The sequence below is a fragment of the Furipterus horrens genome, unplaced genomic scaffold (assembly GCF_987537825.1).
Source record: "Furipterus horrens unplaced genomic scaffold, mFurHor1.1.pri manual_scaffold_4, whole genome shotgun sequence".
NCBI classification, from domain to species: Eukaryota; Metazoa; Chordata; class Mammalia; order Chiroptera; family Furipteridae; genus Furipterus; species Furipterus horrens.
The window spans coordinates 200,279,714-200,298,476 of NW_028327174.1; the positions used below are offsets into that span (position 1 = coordinate 200,279,714).

At 47.9% G+C, this 18,763-nt stretch overlaps 1 protein-coding gene across 15 annotated transcripts in view; it reads right to left on the reverse strand.

Annotated features, from left to right (window-relative positions):
- FNBP1 (formin binding protein 1) overlaps positions 1-18,763 on the reverse strand; it is a 112,444-nt gene that overhangs the window by 41,654 nt on the left and 52,027 nt on the right. For all 15 annotated transcript variants that reach the window (XM_090274885.1, XM_090274883.1, XM_090274888.1 and 12 more), the window contains exons 3-6: positions 17,244-17,300; positions 16,405-16,552; positions 9,852-9,914; positions 9,328-9,432 (exon numbers count right to left, since the gene is read on the reverse strand). In XM_090274885.1, the coding sequence (XP_090131011.1) occupies positions 9,328-9,432; positions 9,852-9,914; positions 16,405-16,552; positions 17,244-17,300 (373 nt within the window). The remainder of the gene's footprint in view (positions 1-9,327; positions 9,433-9,851; positions 9,915-16,404; positions 16,553-17,243; positions 17,301-18,763) is intronic.

Genomic DNA, 18,763 nt, shown 5'->3' on the forward strand with positions numbered 1-18,763 from the left:
AGGAAGAAGGTCACCAACAGGCAAAATTCAGATGACAATAATCATCTCAACCAGTTAACTGAAGTCCCAAAACAGGCCACTACTTTACACATATCACGTGCCACTGAAGCCTCACGATCTGCCCTGCAGTGTGTAAAATTATCCTCATTTTATAGAAAACAGGTTCAGATGAAATAAATTGCCCACGCCATACCATTAGTGAGTGGTAGAAACAAGATCTGAACCCACTTCTACACAGGATCATGATTAAGAACAAGCTCTGGGCCAAGCCAGACCATTTACTGTCAGGAAAAATTAAAATGTTATTAAATGTGTTGCCATCTGGAAGCCTTTAGAACAGTGAGGGGCACATGGTAAGTGCCAAGCGTTTGACGCTGCACGCACACGCACGCAAACGTAAGTAAATATAACTTCAATTAATCCACTTTTATTTCCCATTCATATTCCTATATTCATGTCATATGAATATCTGTATCCAGACTGTATTTTATTTAATTCACTTTTATCTTCAGATCTCGGGTATAAGAATGCCCTACCATCTTACTTTGCTCTATTGGTATTTTCAACATTAACTTCGAGATTTTGTAATGACTATGCTTCTAGGAGTATTAAAGCGAAGCTAAGATAGATTCTCATGTCAACATCTTAATGCAAATGAAATGCATACTGGAAATATTTCACTGCAGAGGCTTTTGCAAGTATTTGGTCTTCATATAAAATTCACTTTTGGTAAAACCTCCACCCCCAATAGTTCTCATATGCTGAGATTTTGACAGTTTGATTTTCCTGTTTCTTTTTTAGATGCTTATGTAACCAAACTCCATTTTTGTGTTAAAAACCACTTTTTTCCAAAAACAAATGAGTGAAAAATGAAGGCTAACAATAGCGACAGTAGTAACTGCTAGAGAACGAACCGACACTGGGGGCTGAACACAAATTTGAGAGCACTTTTATGTGAAACATTTGACCATAGTAAATAATTTTATGTTTCAACCTTCCTGTCATAAATTTCATTTTTAATGATAAATCTAATATCAGTGTCACGGCCTTTAAATAAAAACTCACCCTACAAATATTCATTTATGACATAGATCAAAGTTGTGTCCTGCTTGTAGATATAAATATATTTATTCCACGTCAAATTATTGGAGAAAATGTCCATTAAATTCTAGTTCCCATGTGAAGTGTCCAAGGGAGAAAATATATCCATTATTACTGAGGACAAACACAGAATTGAAACAATAGAAGCCATTCAGGATGTTCGTTTAATACAAACTTACTGAGAGGAAAAGTAAACAAAATATAAACCCTACAGATATGACTTCTTCCAGGACAGGTATAAACAGGAATAACAGAAGTGTCATGTCTAGAATCTTTGATTCAAACATTAATCCACTTATCATCACAGCAACAACATTCATTTTTGGTAGTCTTTTAAGTTCTACACTTTTCTCCTGCAAATAAAAAGCCTTTTAAACTGAAAGATCAAGCTGTCATTGCAAAATGTATTTCCTGTATTCATACTAACCACTTCCTCTTTTAAAAAATTGTTTTCTAAACTGTGACTGTGAACCACTCCTCTAGACATTTAATGTGAAGCAGGTTTGCGGAAAGCACCAAAGATATCAACACGTTCAGGGAGAATGTCAGTGTTCTCGCTACGGCAAAGGGCAGAGAAACTATTCACTAGTACAGCTCCTTATACGTACAATAGCTCCAACGGTCATCTCGCGGGAGACTGTTTCCCCAAATGGTAAAAATGTGGAATAGCCGTGCTGCTACTCAGCTGGCTTTAGAGCAGAAGCAGCCCTGCCCTGCCTGCACCTCACAGGCCCGGAGACTCAGGCTCCAACCGGAGCAAACTCCTGAAACGCCCAAACTCCATCGGTTTCACAGCAAGACAATGATCAAACTGATAATCATTCAAAGGAAATTTCTTTATACGTACTTAAAAATCACATAGATTCTCTGCTATAACTTAATTTTTCTCTTTAAAATATTCTATCGGGTAATACATGACATAAAAAAAAGCATATGTATATTTGATTGTACTAATTAGAAATATGAAGTTTGTCACTTCTTAGAATTTTACCTTAATTCATGATTTAGGACTTCATATTCTACTTCACCATAGGGACATCTACGTAGAATTTAAAAGCTAATGATGTTCAAAGCCAAATATTTTTAGAAGCTATAATAGCACACAAAAATGGACTATAGATGCCCTAAGAAACTAAAACACTGTTCTAAGTGCTTGTAGCCAGGATTTTGATTTAATTTTGCTTTTAAAACATTTCCTCAAGTCAGGGTATACAATAAAAACCCATAAGCCAAATAAGGAAAGCTCTCAAATTGTAGGGAGTTCTTCTGCTTAGTCAGCACGCCGAGCTGCAGGGTATTAGAATAAAGAAGTCGGGTCACAACTGCCCCCAAAATTGAGACTCTAGCACTGAAAGAATCATTCAAGTTGAATGAAACTAGACCTTTTGTAAGAACAGGAGAAATTGATACCAGACTTTTAAAAGCATAACTTGAACTCCCTGACAATTTCCGCAGCTACTTGTGACCAGCAACTGCAGCTCTGTTAAACAATATCCTATTTTGCATTTAGAAATTATGTAAGAGCTAACAGTCACAAGGCCGGGGCGAGTGAGAGAAAGGGAATTATTCACGGCCTGACATGGATGAACTCAGTTTAATGCATGCATTGGGAAAACACTGTTCTCTCTGTTTGGAAATATTAGTTCACATTCCATGCATTTTGATAACCTTTTCCTTTTTCATCCCAGCGCCACACTAAGCAACGGCAGCACCGTTAGAATTTGGGGATCAGGCGCCGCCTCTCACCCAAGTTTGTCAGGCACGTTAGTATGCCAAAGCAGAGTGACGGAGAAAGCCTCACTTTAAAGAGAGCTGTTTAGGGGGCAAATGGGAAAATCCACCAGACAGCGAACTCAATACTAGGGGGGAAATGAAGGGCACGTTCCCTAAAGTCAAGGCTCGTGTGATCACGTGCTGGGAACTCTGCCTCCCCCACCCCTGGCCAGCACCGTGAATGAATGAGGAGGGAGGAGGGAGGGAAAAGAAACGGGAACATTTTACAACTTAAGAATTCTGCCAACAAGTTCAATGTTTTTTTAAAAATGAGAAGACTGTGAAATCATGATTTCATTAGAATTCCCTTAACTTATACATATACATATTTTAAAAGTATGGGGTTACTCATCTGGGGGGCTGTGTGAAAATAGAAAAAAAAAATTTCAGAATTTAGTTGAATAAAAAGCTGTACTAAGCTAAAGCAAACTGTAAGAAAAAGAATTATTAGAAAGATTTTTTTATAATATAAATCAATGGTTACTTAGAATTCTGATTCTTCAAAGGTAATCTCTGAACTGTATCAAGCTTGAAATGCTAACCTCATTAGAAAATACTCTCTTGCCCACTTCTCTGCACATCACTCTCCAAACCTGTGAGCAGCTCAGCACCAGCCAGAGCAGGCTGGCACAGAACAGAGCAGCCCAGTGCGCAGTGGAGTAGCCCAGCGCGGGCCCGAGCAGACTGGCATGGATTGGAGCAGCCCACAGCAGAGTAGCTCAGAGCAAGCCAGAGCAGACTGGCACAGAGTGGAGCAGCCCAGTGCACAGTGGAGTAGCCCAGCGCGGGCCCGAGCAGACTGGCACGGATTGGAGCAGCCCACAGCACAGAGGAGCAGTCCAGCACACAACAAAGCCGAAGGCAGGAGGCAGAGCCAGGCGCAGGGCTGAGCTGTCTAGCTGGAGAGGGGTCTGGCCCCAGGGTTGCCTCACAGCCGGGCTGTACCACAACTGAGCTGTTTTGCACTGAATCAAGTTCCCTTCTTCACAGCACCCCAAATTGGGGATTCCATTGGTGTTGAATTGGTGCAACGACCATCAGCTGACAAATATTTCCATGTTTCCTTGCAGTCCTTTGACTATAAAACAAACAGTAAGGACTAGCTTTTGCATCTCATGAAAGGGGAGAAAAAGAAAGAGTCTAGCTTTACCTTGAACTTAAGCACAGGGGTCATGAGCCACAGGATGACCGATCCTGATGTGGGTCTCCTACATGCGCAGGTGAGGTAAGTCCAGACCATAAGAACTCATTTTAAGTCTTCAAAGTCAAAGCTGTCTGACAGCTGCGTCTGGCCAAGGACAAGAGGCTGCGTGGTCCTTGAGTTCCACCGCAATAGAACCATCCCACGGAGCTTACTCCCCCGCATGTCATTCCTCACGGGGACGTGGCACCCTGGCAACATCCAAACACGCCCACCGGCCCAGAGATACATCTCCAGTTTTTTCATACGTCTGCACTGCGTGTGTAAAATGGCTTGTAGTTACACGCGCGGCCTCTGGGATAACACAAAACCTCTTGGGAGCAAATCAGTGAACACCTTGTCTCGCTGACCCCAAACACAGAGCACATGTCTCCTGACATCCCATGTGGGCGGCTGCCGGTGGGTTTTGGGTAATTTGGACACAGAGCTTGTGAAAAATGTGGCTCCAGTCCCTGTGTGGCCCAGGTAACTTTTCTAAAAGAGAAGGGCATCAGGCTCTCACTGATCTTAAATAGTTTAGAAGGTCACGCACGCGTGGTTCACAACAACCGAACCATCAGACAAATGCAAGGTAGGGAAGTCCTGGCTCCTTACGTGGGGCGGGGGGTGGGGGGGGGGGCAGGATGGGGACCGGTACATCTCTGTAAGCGCAGACGTGTCCCTCTATGGCCTGTGGGACTGACCGTTAGAAAAGGAGGTCGAGCGATTTCTAGTATAGTCGGGTAATCCAGTCGTTTGCAGAAGCCGGGGAAAAGACGTCTACACGAGATTCAAAGACTTTCCAAAGTCAAAATGGAAAATTGTATCAAGTAAGGATAAGAACGAAAACACTGCATCCTTTTGGCTTGATACCGACAAGAGGCTTTACAGGCGATAAAGCGAAAGGCTGATGTCACAAACTGCTGTGTGGCTGGGGAATGACAGTGCTTGGAGTCACACTCATCAGCAAAAGAGCTTAAGGATTCCAGTGTGTAGACCCTGCTCCTACAGCTCCCACATTTCTGATGCCAAAATCAGGTAATTTATCACGTCCTTGAGGAGGAGGTGAGTGGTACTTCCAGAAAAATAACAGAAGGGCGCTCTTAGTAGAAGGGAAAACAAGGCATCCTTGGAAATATTTCAAAGTTGAGGAGAGCCATCCGATCGGCGGTTCCTACCAAGTCCTACAGCCGCCTCTGGATCCAGCGATCGTCCTTTTGACAACTTAACGGCCGTGGATCGACCAAGGGAGGAAAACAAAGAAAAAAGTCACCCTGGAAATGTTTTAGCCACAAAAGGTCCGAACTCACGCTGCCTGTGCGGATCCCAAACCTAAGTTGGAAAATTTAGGGTGAGGAGGTCCCGGCTCGGTAGCGAGCCCCGTCTGCTCTGGCCTGCTCCGCTGTGCCGTGGGCTGCTCCGCTCTGTGCCAGGTCGTGCCAGCTGCCTGGAGAACCCACGCTAAATGCAGGCCACAGACAGTTCAACTCGGAGGAAGGTACATTCATAATCACACGTAGACGGGTCTCTATCTCCCCTGTGTGTCTGCTGTGCCTTGTACCTTCTTATGGGACGGACATACAGGGCGGTGGTGTTGGTGTGACAGAGAAGCCCTGCTGGTCCAGAGCAAGCTTCCGTGGTACACGCATGTCAGAGAGCCGTCACGGGGAAGCCTCTTCACAACAGCAGCTTGGCGAGATAGTACCGGGATGGTTTGCCAGGCAAAGCTAACCCCCCATGCAGGGAACTGGACTTCAAGGCAGAAAGCATGGCTGGAAAGAAGACCCCACATAGGTGAAACGCTAAATCTCACTGAAGACATTACAATTCTAAACTTGATCAGATTGAAAGGAAATGGCGACTCTTCCACCGTTATCGTCGTAACAGTTAACTTACGGCTCCCTGGCCACTGGCAGAACGGCTTTGAGTATCGTGTTCATATTCTCTCAGCTAACACACTCCTCCGTCCTGCTCCTCTGGGTTCCCATGGCACAGACGAGAGAAACAAGACCCAAAGAAGTGACCCATCTCTCTCCCAAAAGGCTGAGGGAGCTGACCAAAAAATCCTTAGTGGTGGGAAGGCTTAGATAACACAACCAACAAGTCTCATCAAATGGAAATACGCAGAACTCTGCAACTAAGGGCGGGAGAACACATTCTTCTCAATTTGCTTATAGAACACTTAGACAATGTGACCATGTATTAGGCCATAAAACAAGTCTCAACAACCATAAAAGACTCGGGCTTGGGCTTTCTACAACCGCAATGCACTCAAATTAGAAATCAATAACAAAAAGATACACTTAAATATGTCATACCATTGGACATTTTAAAATATGCTTCTAAATAACTCATAGGAGATACTAAGTAGTAAAAGAAATGAAGAAGATCTAGAAACGAACAATCATAGAATTTTGTGGGTTGCAGATAAATGAGCACTTAACTGGGAAATTTGTTACTTAAGTGCTTGTAACAGAGAAGGAGGAAAGTTGAAATGAGGAAGCATCTGAAGAAGGAAAAGTTTTAAAGGACAACAGAAGAGCTCCAAAGACGGACCGATAAGGAAGAAGAAGAAACTAAATGGCACAGAAAACAGAAATAGAAAAGAGAAGTCCCACAAAGATAAAACTTTAGTTCTTGGAAAATAGTGATAAAAATGATTTTAGAAAAGCGACCCCCCAAAAGAGGGGAAATGGTATAAATAAATACTATTAGAAATGAACAACCAATGCAGCAAAAATTAAGGTAAGAGAATATTATGGGCAACATTTAGCCAAGACATTTCACACCTTACGATGAAATGGATATAGTTCCAGAAACTTTCCCACAATGCAGTGTCCCAAAACATTTGAGAACTGTTCGCTCCATCTCACATATATTATCTCAGAAAATATAAAAATGAGCGCATTTACTCCAAAACCAGTAACTAAAGCAAACTAGAACAGGTAAGAGCAATTATAGACCAATCTCAATGACTACAGATGCAAAAATCATGACTAAAACGTTAACAGAACAAATCCAGCTACATATAAAAAAAGAATACATGAGAACCTAGTTGGAATTGCCCCGGGAACGCTAATTTGGTTCACTATATAAGAAAACTGATCAATATCATCTATCCCATTAATGGATGAAAGGAAGCAGAAAATATATTTGATGATATTCAATATCAAGTCAGGCTTGAAAAAAACCTCTTGACAAAACAGGAAAAGAAGGGAAATCCCTTAATCTGAAACATTTGAAGCACCCTTTATAATCAAGTACAAGATAAGAAAGTCCACAATTACTGTTTCTACCGGCCTCACAGATGGAGGTCCTAACCAGTGGAGCATCATAAGAAAAATAAATAAAAGGCGTGTGTAAAAGAATTATAACCATCATTATTTGCTGGTGGTAGAACCGTCTCTACAAAGCACTCAATAGAAATAAAAAGAGACTTCAGCAAGGCATCTGGCGCTAGTGTTAACATACGAAAGTCGCGTGTTCTCTCTACGCCACGTGAATATAGTAAAAATATAACATCATGTGGAAACAAACGAAGTCAGAACAAATGAAATGAGAGTAAGGTGCGGTTGACATAAAGGTGGAAAGGAGGAAGGTTATAAAATATACTCTTAAGAGATAGCATCCACGTGCGGTAAAGCTATACACAGCACGGAGGAAACTAAGGCCAAATTAAGGACCTCCAGGGCGGGGAAAGAAGGGTGAAGTGAGGGAGGGAGGCTTCAAGGCCACCAGGGAGAGCTTATTTCTTAAGACAGGTGTTCCTTCTGCCATCATTCTTTACGCTGTATGGACGGCATGGGGCAAGAGGACGCTTACAGCTGTGAGTACATGAAACACAGAGCGTAATCCTGTATTGTTATTAATTATTGTATTATTTTCCATACGAACAACTGGAAACCTATTTTTGCCCCACCCTGTATATGGTATACATAATTGTTTTAAGAGGAGGCCCTGAAGAGAAAACACTTTTTATGAGCAACCATTGAATGTTTTAATATTTTTCTCCCTCTTTAGGTGCTTATATTTTCAGATAGTTCTACAATGAGGGTGGACAGCTTTTATACTAAGAAAAAACCTTAGAAGTAATTTCCTTTAAAAGCCTTTAAATGAACAAAAATCACTCCAATTTTACACTTAGGATAATAAAATACATGGTAAAGAATGTGTGTGTGTGTGTGTGTATATACATATATATGTTTGTTCTAGATAGGTTTCTCATTTAATCCCAAGTTCTTAAAATAAACTTTGGGTCAATTTATTTTGATTGAAGAACACTTTGAATAGCTTGGGAAGTCGGCTGTTTACTGAGAACTTATGACAACTTACAGTAATTTATGGTAACTTTCCCAGCAGGTTAGCATATCTTTCTGTAAAGTAAATAACTGCCCTGAAGATCAAATATAGATATTGAGACTGTGCACTTTAATATATCAGATAATCCTAGAGGAACACATGCTGATATATACCCAGCCAGGCTTTAAGCAAGGAATTGGGTAGAATTGGGCAAATAACTAAATAACGAATACACACTATTTTCCAACTAATCCGGTCCCCGACTACTCTGGCAAAAGTGAAGGAAAAGCAGGAAAAGGCCACGCTTTACCCCCCAAAAGTGTGGGGCCATGACGCCCAAGGCAGCCCTGGGCAGGAGCGGATGAATATGGTTACTGAGTGGCCTAATTCTGTTTACACCCTATTGATGACTTTTATAAAAAGAAAATTCAGCTTCTAGGGAAAAAACACAAGAAGTACAGTACAAGCTTTATGGGCTTCCTCGTGGCCCGAGGGAGGACCTGCACATGTCAGCCTCCAGCTGCAACCTGTCAGTGACCTGAGGGACTCACTGAGCAGCCAGGTCAGCAGTGAGAGCCTTTTTATCTTTCTAGCCACCTTGGAAGTGGCTGACCTCTGGCAGAGGCCACTGGGTGACAGCCCCAGCCTTCAAGAGGCTGACGTTTCCTTTGAAAAGCCATCAGGTGAAAGCCACAGCCTCCAGACAGCCGCCCCCCGGACAGGTCCATGGTCTAAGGCTCTACCTGTCACCCTGGTGACTGAAGAGATAAGCAAACTGCTCAGCCCCAACACCGAGGAGTCCCCAAGCTTTATAGCTTCTGGTCCCCAGGACAGCTGACACAAATTGAAAGTGATCCCGCGTTGAGTGGCCTTCTGTGGCCACATCAGAAAGGGGAACTTGGGGACCGGCCCAGGGAGGGTGCGTGAGGAACGCTGGGAAGGGGAAGCGGAGGAGAGGCTCCCTTTCTCCTTACCTTCTCAACATCTGCTTTCGTAACGTTGATGTCAGCGTCCATTTTCTCAAAGTACTGCTGCGCCCGGTCGGCCTCCTTGCAATCCCGCTCAAATCGCCGCTTGCTCTGAAGGCAGAGGAAGTGGGGGCGGGGAACGCAATCACTAAGGAAAGCCTGCGAGTCCTGTGAGCACCTACACTGTTGCCCGAAGGCCCTGTGAGCACCCTTCTCTGGACCGATCTGCCAGACGTCACGGTCTCAGGGAGTTACTTTCCAATTGGCATTTATGTTCATTCAGCCCGACTGCCCCATCTTGGTTCTTGCCATATGATTTTTTTTTTTTTTTTAGAAATACACTTTCCTTGAGCTCTTTGGGCTCAACATGTTATGTGAGATAGATGTTTCTAGAAGCATACTATGTTTAAATTAGAAAAATCTCTACAGACGTTCCCTTGAGTGTTTTCGTACGGATTGATTCAAGCTGCAGTTCAGTTCCCGGTAGGAAACCGACCCGGGGTCGCCCCGGCCGGCTGTTTGGCACTCACCGATTCAAGCTGCTTCCAGCAGGTCTCTATGTGCTGCTGGGCCTTCCGACCGTCGTGGAAGTGCTGCAGGCGAGAAACGCACCCACGGTCAGTCCACGCTCTTCCTCGCCTCAGCGTGAGAAAAGCACCCACCCACTGAAACAACACTTCAGTATGGAGTACCCAGCATGTGCGCGCCCCAGAAATTCAAGAGTTAAAAAATAAAGGGGACTTGAAAACCAGAACAGGCCCAGAGCACCCTTTCAAAACTTTTGATGTGGCAATACTGAATCCGAAGACTCACACACACCACGTGTAGAAGGGACAGGGATGTCTTAAGACAAAAATCACGTACGTTTCTTTTTCGTTGCTTTGAGATGTAACCCGCAGGCCATACAATTCACACAATCAAATGGCACTGGGCAATGGTCTTTGGTAGAGTCGCAAAAATACGCCACCGTCACCGCAATCCACGTTTATCACCCCAGAAAGAACCCCTGCACCTCTTAGCTGCTGCCCTCCTAGCCCCAGTCCCCGCCCCCTCAGGCAACCCGGCACCTACTTTCTGTCTCTATGGATGGGCCTCTTCTAGACGTTTCCTGGAGAAGAAACCTTACAACATGAAGTCTGCTGTGGCGGGCACGACGCTCTCAGCACTCCATGAGGCTCACTCAGCAAATTGTGCTTTGGGGGGCTCACGCAGGCTGTCCCCCGTATCAGGACTTTATTCCCTTTCACCGCCAGACAGCGTTCCCTTGTCCGGACACACCCACAGCTTGTTTATCCGTTCACCCCCTGAAAGGCTTTGGGGTTGTTCCCAGCCTGGTGCTGACCAACAAGGGCGCCAGAGGCCTAGGCCGGGCGAGCCTCACAAAATTAGGGGACGGGGTCAGAGAAGATCGGAGCAGACGGTGCAGGGTCCCGTGGGCTTTTTGTCTGAATGAGCTGGGGCGCAGAGTATAGAAGCACCATGCTGTGAAGGGAGGTTCCAGGCAGGAGGCTCCCTGACTCTGGAGAGGACAAATCTTGGACCACGGGGTGGCAGCGGAGGTGGTGGGAGGGGTCAGGTTCTGGGGCCCTGTGAGCAGGAAAGCCACCAGGATTTGCTGGGGGGCTGCGAGAGACTTAGGTGCGGGGTGACTCCGAGGTTGCCCCGACCGGCTGGACCACGTGCGCAGGCTCCCTGGCCCTTGGATCCTGCCAGAGTCACCAGGGAAAGGTTCGGGTACATCGGGGGAGGGCACTGAGTCCGCAGCTTCCCCCGGCTAACGTGCTCCATGTTGGCTGGGTCCCTCGGCCAAAGGCCCCAGCTCTGGTCAGGCAGCCGCCCCAGAGCTAAGCTATGGAGTTCCTGTAAGGCTCCCCCCTGTCCTGAGACCTGGGGCCCCAGGAGCTCCCCGCTGTGACCAGCCCCAGGGTACTCAGCGTCCCTTCCTGCTTTTCGGTAACCCTCTCCACAATGTCCTAAATGCTTCTTTTAATAAACGAGCTTCCTTCAATTACTGGGCTGAATGTGCGTCCTGTTTTCTGACTGACAGGTAAGCGTTGGGGGGGGGGGGGGCGAGGTTCTATGGAGAACAGGGTGAGGGAGGGACAGGAAACAGGAGGTCCCCTCGGGGCAGCAGAACCTGCCATGTCACCTGGTCAGAGTGCCGGGCTCAGCTGAGTCACAAAAGATAGCTCACTGCTGGGAGGCTGGCGAGGAGGAGAAGGATCAGATTCTCTTTTAAACAACAGCGCTTCTTTATAAGGGAACATTTCTTGTCTCCTTTTGAGGTCACGTTTCACGGTCTTAAGTGCCTGTTTAGAGCAAGTTTTATCCACCCAGCAGTTTGTTACTGTCTATGAGCCCAAGAGAGTCCCTATGCCTTCGTTTTCCCGGGTCTCCTAACAGACACAGAGATGCGAGGGGACAGAGGCCAGGTCTAAGGGGAGGGGTAGACAAGCAAGCTAGGGTCACGGCTGGGGATGAAGTAGGAAGTCGGGCTGAGGGCAGAGGGAGGTGGCGTGGGACTCTGAAGGAAGTACAAAGTGCAAGCAGGTTTCCTGGAAGCCACAGAGGTCACTTTTTAAAAGAATGGAGGGAAGAAGTGATGGCGGCGGGGTGGGGGGTCAGTGCTCAGGGGAAAAGAGATCTGGGCAGAGGGGAAGGCAGAGGGCCAGGCTCGGGGAGACACAGAGGCTGACCTGTGCCCTTTCAAGGGGCCACCTTGGGTCCTAAGGGTCCCTGTCTATGCAGAAATGTGACTTTCCTAAACTTTCATGAGGACTATCCCTGTTCTGCGAGCAGGATCATCACGTTATGCAGTTTGCTGAAAAGTCTCACCATCCCCACCCCACCCCTGATTTTACTTTGATGGACCCACAAAGAAAAAGCTCCCTGGGGACAGAGAGGAAATGCACGCACAAGGACATGCAGAAAGGGACAGCCAGCCACACAGGAAAGGTGGACTCGGCTTTATCATCACAGGAATAAAAATAAATAAATAAATAAGAAGTCCTATTTTGGAAGCATGAGGGATGATTCCCACCGAAAACCCACGTTAAATTCTCCTGCCACTCCTCCATGGAGCTGTGGTATAATAAAGAGGAATCTGTGTGCTTTTCCCAAGAAGGCCTCCCCAGACACAGTTCTGTCAGACCAAAGCAATGATCTGAAAACCACACACGTGACGTAAGAAAAAAAAAAAAACCTGGGGGGGGGGCGTGATTTTCCTTGTCACCTTGCTTTCACAGCAGGTGCCCCTCCCGACTCAATTTGGTTACAACACACAGGCACAAAGTCACCGCTGCCTGCGCCCCCAGGCTACGGACTGGGGACCAGAAGCCGTCCTCACGTCTGGGCGTCCCGCCCCGGGGAGCAGCAGCTGAACAGTTACCAAGTCACCCACGCCAGACCGAGGGCAGACCATCTCTTCGCGGGAAGGGGAGCCCGGGTGGAGGTGAAAAGAGGGCCCCCGGGCACGGCAGAAAGAGGGATTGTTCTCCGGAAGAAGATAATAGGCCTTCTTTCGGGGCCTGGGAGTGAAGTCAGCCGGCTCTTCTCTCCTCGCAGAGAGGCAGGAAGTGCCATCCCTGGGGACCCCGAGAAATGCGCCTCCTCGCTCCTGTAAGCGGCTGCTCTGGTTTCTCTGCGAACAGAGGAAGACGTCTAAAAACGCCCGATGGCAGCTGCGGGACAGCTAATCTCACTTTCATTTCAACTTTTTGGTTGTTCCCTAAAGATATACAGGTGAAATCACCCTTCAAAAAGGTTTTAGAAATTTCCCAGGGACCAGGGGGCGCGGAGGTGAGAAATCACAGGGGACCTAAGGTGAGCAGGCACCGGTGGCCAGCAAGGTGACCAGGACAGAGCCTGCAGGAGACGCGGCCGCTCCGCGCGAACTCCCACGCAGGCTGCCCGGACCGCGGGATGTCTGCTCTGCCCGCTCCACAGGTGGGCCCACAGCGGCTCCCTTTCATTGGCCCTTAACGCAAGCAAACCACGGCACTGAGGTGGGGACGGCCACTTTAAAAAAAAAGTGGGAAAAATAAAGAATCAACAGTCTGTTGAGGACAGTCATCCATCGGGAATTTTAAATAAAACTCAGATTCCACAGAGGAAAACAAAGGAAGGAACACAAGGGCCGGGGAAGGGCGAGGGGGACAGGAGCACCCAGAAACTGGGGCTGTCGCAAATACGGGGACCGGCCCCAAACCCACAGGGTGGGCGGCTGGAACCCTGGTGCCCCCTCAGTGTGACTCGTGGCCCATGCTGAGTACCTGCGGGGCAGGGGTTACGGGCGCTGTCGGACACCGAGGAGCACCTCCAGGCTCACTCAAAGGGGCGTTTGCCCCCTACACTGAAGTCCGAAACTGTAAACCCAGAAACGTTCCCGACAGGAGTCACATTCTGTTGTCATTTAAGGCTTATTTTCCCAAATTCATTTATAATAAAAATGTCTTCTCAACAAACGTGTTTAACGTTCCTAAAACGCCTACTTCTTCCTGTCGTGCTCAGTGGCTGAACTGCCCCCCAACACGGACCATCTGGGCCCTGGGCCGGGGACCCGGTCCGCGGCCTGGGTCCAGCGACACCAGCCAGGTTTCCTTCACTCCCTGCCCTGGTGTCCTTTCCCTGCAGTCCCTCTGTTATCCTCACGCTGGCTTCTGCTACCCAGAGCTCTTGCATCCACAGTTTACCCGGACTCCAGGGGTCTTTCATCTGTTCTTCAGAAGGTTCCCTTCTTTCACAGCCCTTGAAATCCTAATTCCTCTGAAGAATCCCAAAGAACTCTTGGGATGATGGGACCTTGAAATGACCACTATTGGCCAGAGAACTTGTATGCACGACCCATGGGCATGGACTGCGGGAGGGGTGGGATGGCTGGGGGAGAGGGTTGCTGGGCAGAGGGGAGCAAAGGGGAAAAAACTGAAACAATTTTAACAATATAATCAATAAAATATACTTTAAAAAAATGACCACTATTAAGCAGCAAATGACTCATGTCCCTCACTTATCCCTTCCAAAGGTATGTAACGGCTCTTACTTCCAAAATGAAACAAAGAGAATCACCATTATTAAGAGTTTAGATAGCGGCTGGTGTGGCTCAGTGGATTGAGCACCGGCCTGTGAGCCGGAAGTTTGCAGGTTCGATTCCTGGTCAGGGCACATGCCTGGGTTGCAGAACAGGTCCCCAGCTGGGGGCGCGTGAGATGCAACTGATTGGTGTTTCTCTTGCACATGTTCCTCTCCCTCTTTCTCCCTCCCTTCCCCTCTCTCTAAAAATAAATAAATAAAATCTTTTTTTAACAAAGTTTAGATAGAGTACCAGGGCAATGGCGATGCCGGCACAGTGAGAGTAAGCTGAAGGAGAAGGCAGCATCGGGCCAGGGTTAGACCGTGGGCGGCTTCCCAAGCCACAGGGGGCACACAGAAAGCTACTGGAAGGGTTAAGAGGGGAAGTGACACCGTCCGCTTTGCGCTGTCACAAGACCGTGCTGACTGCTCTATGAGAATGTGCTGAGGGGGGCAGGAGGGGTAGGGGCCGGGGGCAGGTGGCTGCGTCTGCCTGGGAGAGAGCTGGTGGCGGACAGGGTGAGGCGGGGCTGGAGCGCTGGCTGCCTGCGAGCCTGCGGCAGAGGGACGCCTGCGGAGGCTCAGCTGAGACAGCGGGCCAGGTGAGAGCATGAGGTCTGGCCTGGGGCGGGCGTGGAGGAGGTGGGGAGACGGGGTCAGCTCCACAACATCTCCGTAGGTAGGGCCCCCAGGACCTGACAGTAATATTTGGTTCCGGGTGTCCACCTTGCTGGGCAGAGCCACTAGGGAAAAGGGGGTGCCGCTCACAGAGTGGAGGAAATGCAGGTGGGAACGGGGCTGCTAAGAGTCTTCGGGGGATCCAATGTTTGTCTGGATGGGCTAACGGGTGCGCTGCACAGCTCTGGGGCATCGTTGTCACTGCTGCTGAGCTTGGGACCCTCCACTGGCAATGGTCCGATGACTGGACACGGGCGGGTTGGGTGAGACGCAAACATTAGACATGTATTTCTCACAATTGTTAGATGAAAAGGACGGTTTCACTCCAGCTTATAAGGGGAGAAATGGAAACCCAGAGTCGCTTTTCAAAGCCATGAAACGAAGGGCAGAATTTAAGTATCCTAATCACTAGGTATGTGAGCCCCTAAATGAGATAAAATTCCTTTGGATCCCCAGAGCGATGGCATTGCCGGCGACAGAACCACAGGGGTGACGGGGCTTAATGAACAAAATGCCACTATCACATGTCCTTTCAAAACAAAGGCGGAAACAATACAAAGTCAGCTTCTAGAGACACATTAAACCAGCGGACATCAATTAGTAGGTTGTAAACAGTGTGATCCACGCCACAGACCAACAACGAAAAGACCAAAGGATGCCCTGCTTTTTGATTTATGTAAATAAATGCAGTAGCCCGCTGCTCCTTTTCCAGACCATGAAACCTAAAATCCGTCCTGGCGTTTATGTTTCCTTCCTCCAAGATGGCTCTGGCCTTGGAATGGGAGGACCCACAGCTGCATCTCAATAGGACTGCATCACTCAGAAATAGATTTGTAATTAGCTTGATCATATCGATAAACTCCTTTGAGTTTTTGTTTTCCTTCACACTCAGTCTTATCTCTTCCTCAGACAGCAGCGAATGGGCCAAGAAATCAAGTGGGTGAAATGGCGGCCTTTTTCCTGGCTTTTTAATACTCCGTATAAGCATTTATTTTAATTCTGTTTATCCCACACAGCGTACAGCAGATTGTATTGCTTACTCTTGTTGTATGTCTGATGTCCTCAAATACATTTCAATTCCTCGAAGGAATTAGTTAGTATTTGGGGGCCCGCAGAGGAGCGTCAGGGTGTCTGAGGGACCCCGAACATGGTAAAGACCTCGAAACATTTTCTAGGAACAAGGTCCAGAACTTCTACACGATTCTCAAAGGTGCCCGTTTAAGACCCACCCCTTATGATTCTGTTTAATTTTAAAGTTTCTAGGAATAAACCCCCCCCACCCCCCAACCCCCCTGATCTCTGGTCCAGGTCTTAGGAAGAAGAAACAAATTTTGTTACCGATTTCCTTTCCTGCTTCAGCTCCTGGACGAAGCGAGCCAGCCCCGCGGTGATGTGTGAGGTCAAGTTCTCCGCGATGACCTCGTGCTGCCCGGCGTAATCGTTCGTCTCGTTCAGGGTGGAAAGGAAGGCTCTGCATGCCGTGTACCTATGGGGCAGGACACACACCACGCCTTCTCACGCACGGGCACACCCGTGCTCACACTGCTTTCCGCGGGAGGAAGAGGCATGAAAATCAGGTTAATCTGCATCAGCCTCCCAGAGGATCCTGACAGTTCATTACACAGAAGAGTGTTTTCCTCAAAGAGGCTCAGCCTTAATTACAACAGAAGCACTTTCCCTTTGGTGAAACAGAACCTCTCTACGCAGGGCCGTACTGGCTTTGTTAACTGTTAGTCCAAACAGAGCCCCCAATACATACACACGCGCTACGTATTAACGTAATGGATACTTAGACCAAATCAGAGACATGTTAACGTGCCTCCCGAATCGCTGACTGAAGTGGACATGTTTCTTAGGTGAATTATTGGGAACGAAACTCCTGAGCTGACAAAACCAAACCAAGGCTGTAGAACGTACGGTCCACACTTCCTGTATTTGCTTAGGTTGTGTTCCAAGCTCTTCCTAACTGCCCTGATGGAAACAATCTAGACGAGGGCTAGCGACTCCGGATAAGGACAGGTAATAGAGGGGGTTTATACGTTCCCTCCCCCCAATCACAAAGCGAACGCAAACGTGCATGGAGGATGCTACTCGTTCCTGGGGGTCTCTCTCCTTCCCGCCTCCGCCAGCACCGACGGCGTACAGACGGCGCCACATCGTCACCCATGACAACAGACCTGTATTCTTCTTCCTCCTTCGAGTTCTTCTTCGGTTGGTATTTCTTCGAAAGATTCCTAAGACAAAAATGCAGACATGTCACGTCACGTAGAGAGATCATCGAGAAATCCGGGATGACGGACGAAGTTAATGATTTTTTTTGGAAGTTTAAACATATACTGACAAAACATCCGCAGCTGAGAGCCACCTGATGCCCCGCCATCTTCCCACAGGGGCGCCGACGCTGCCGTGACAACGGACTTGTGCAGCTGCGAGGGTTCCCCTCCAAGGCAGAGCAGATAAGGACAGAAATGGTTGCCAGCTGGCGCCTCAGCTGGACCTTGAGACCCAACTCGATCTAATTTAATTTAAACAGAGGACACAGGCCACGTGTGTACCTGCGGTAGCTTCCACGCAGCCTTGAGCCAAGGGCAGTTTTTCCTACCAGGCCACCGCTCCCTCGTCACCATCTTTAGCCGACCACGACTGCTCTAGACTCAAGGGAAGCACAGGCACTGGGTCCAGAGGATCAAATTAAGTATCTCAGTGCCAAGGGCATGTGGCTGCTCCCCGAAGGAGCTCGCGAAAACCGCGCGTGAGCGAGTCTCCGAAGGCGGCAGAGATGATCTCCTGGGGATGTTCCTACCGTGACATTTAACCAGGGGACCTCTGACCTGGCCTCGCAGGTTTGCACTGAACACATTCCGATGAGCTAAAATCACCGGGCCTCTCTCCCTAATCCCATCTCCAGATCGGAGAATACAAGGCCTCTCCTCAGCCCTCAGCACGCTTGAATTTACACAGAAACTAAGAGGCCATCAGGAAGGACAACAGCCACCGCCACCTCGCCTCACTGGTGCTGCTCCCGCTGGCTGATTGCTCGTGGGCCCCGACCGGGAAGCTGCCGCTGGGGAGGCAGCCAGGAGGCTGACGCACGGCCCACGTGGGGCTCCACGGGCCGCAGCTCAGCATCCGCGTCCCCGGGTGCGGCAGGCTGCCAGTCCTCTTTCCCAGCAGCTACCTTCCCTTGTCACATGCAGATCCGGGGGAGGCCAGCATTCTCCATAGTCCCCATTAACCAGTCAAACCCCAAACAGGATCAAGTCGTGGGTGACATCCTGTCACCATCAGGTCTGAGGACTGGGTATGGCTGGCAGTTAGCAGCTATGGCATTCACATGCGCCCTGAAAGCACTGACGAATAATGCACTCTATAAAGGCCAACAGAAAACAAAAAGCCCAAGAGGTCTAGAAGTGAATTCCAGGTCTAAAGATACGTCTCTCAGGGACCACTACAAAAAAATATCAACTTGTATTTCTATTCTCTGAGACAGGCTTGTTGGCCCTATTTGCATGAGGTTTTAAAAAATAATAATAAGCAAACCAAGAAACCACAGTAAAGCATCTTTAAATTTATGGGATCTTCCTGAAACAATTTTAAGCATTTTATATACTTAACTTGCTCGTCAGAGAGGCCAATGAAAAGGGAAGAGAAAAATGTACAACCCTCAGTGAGGATTCTGCATTTAAACCCGGTTGAT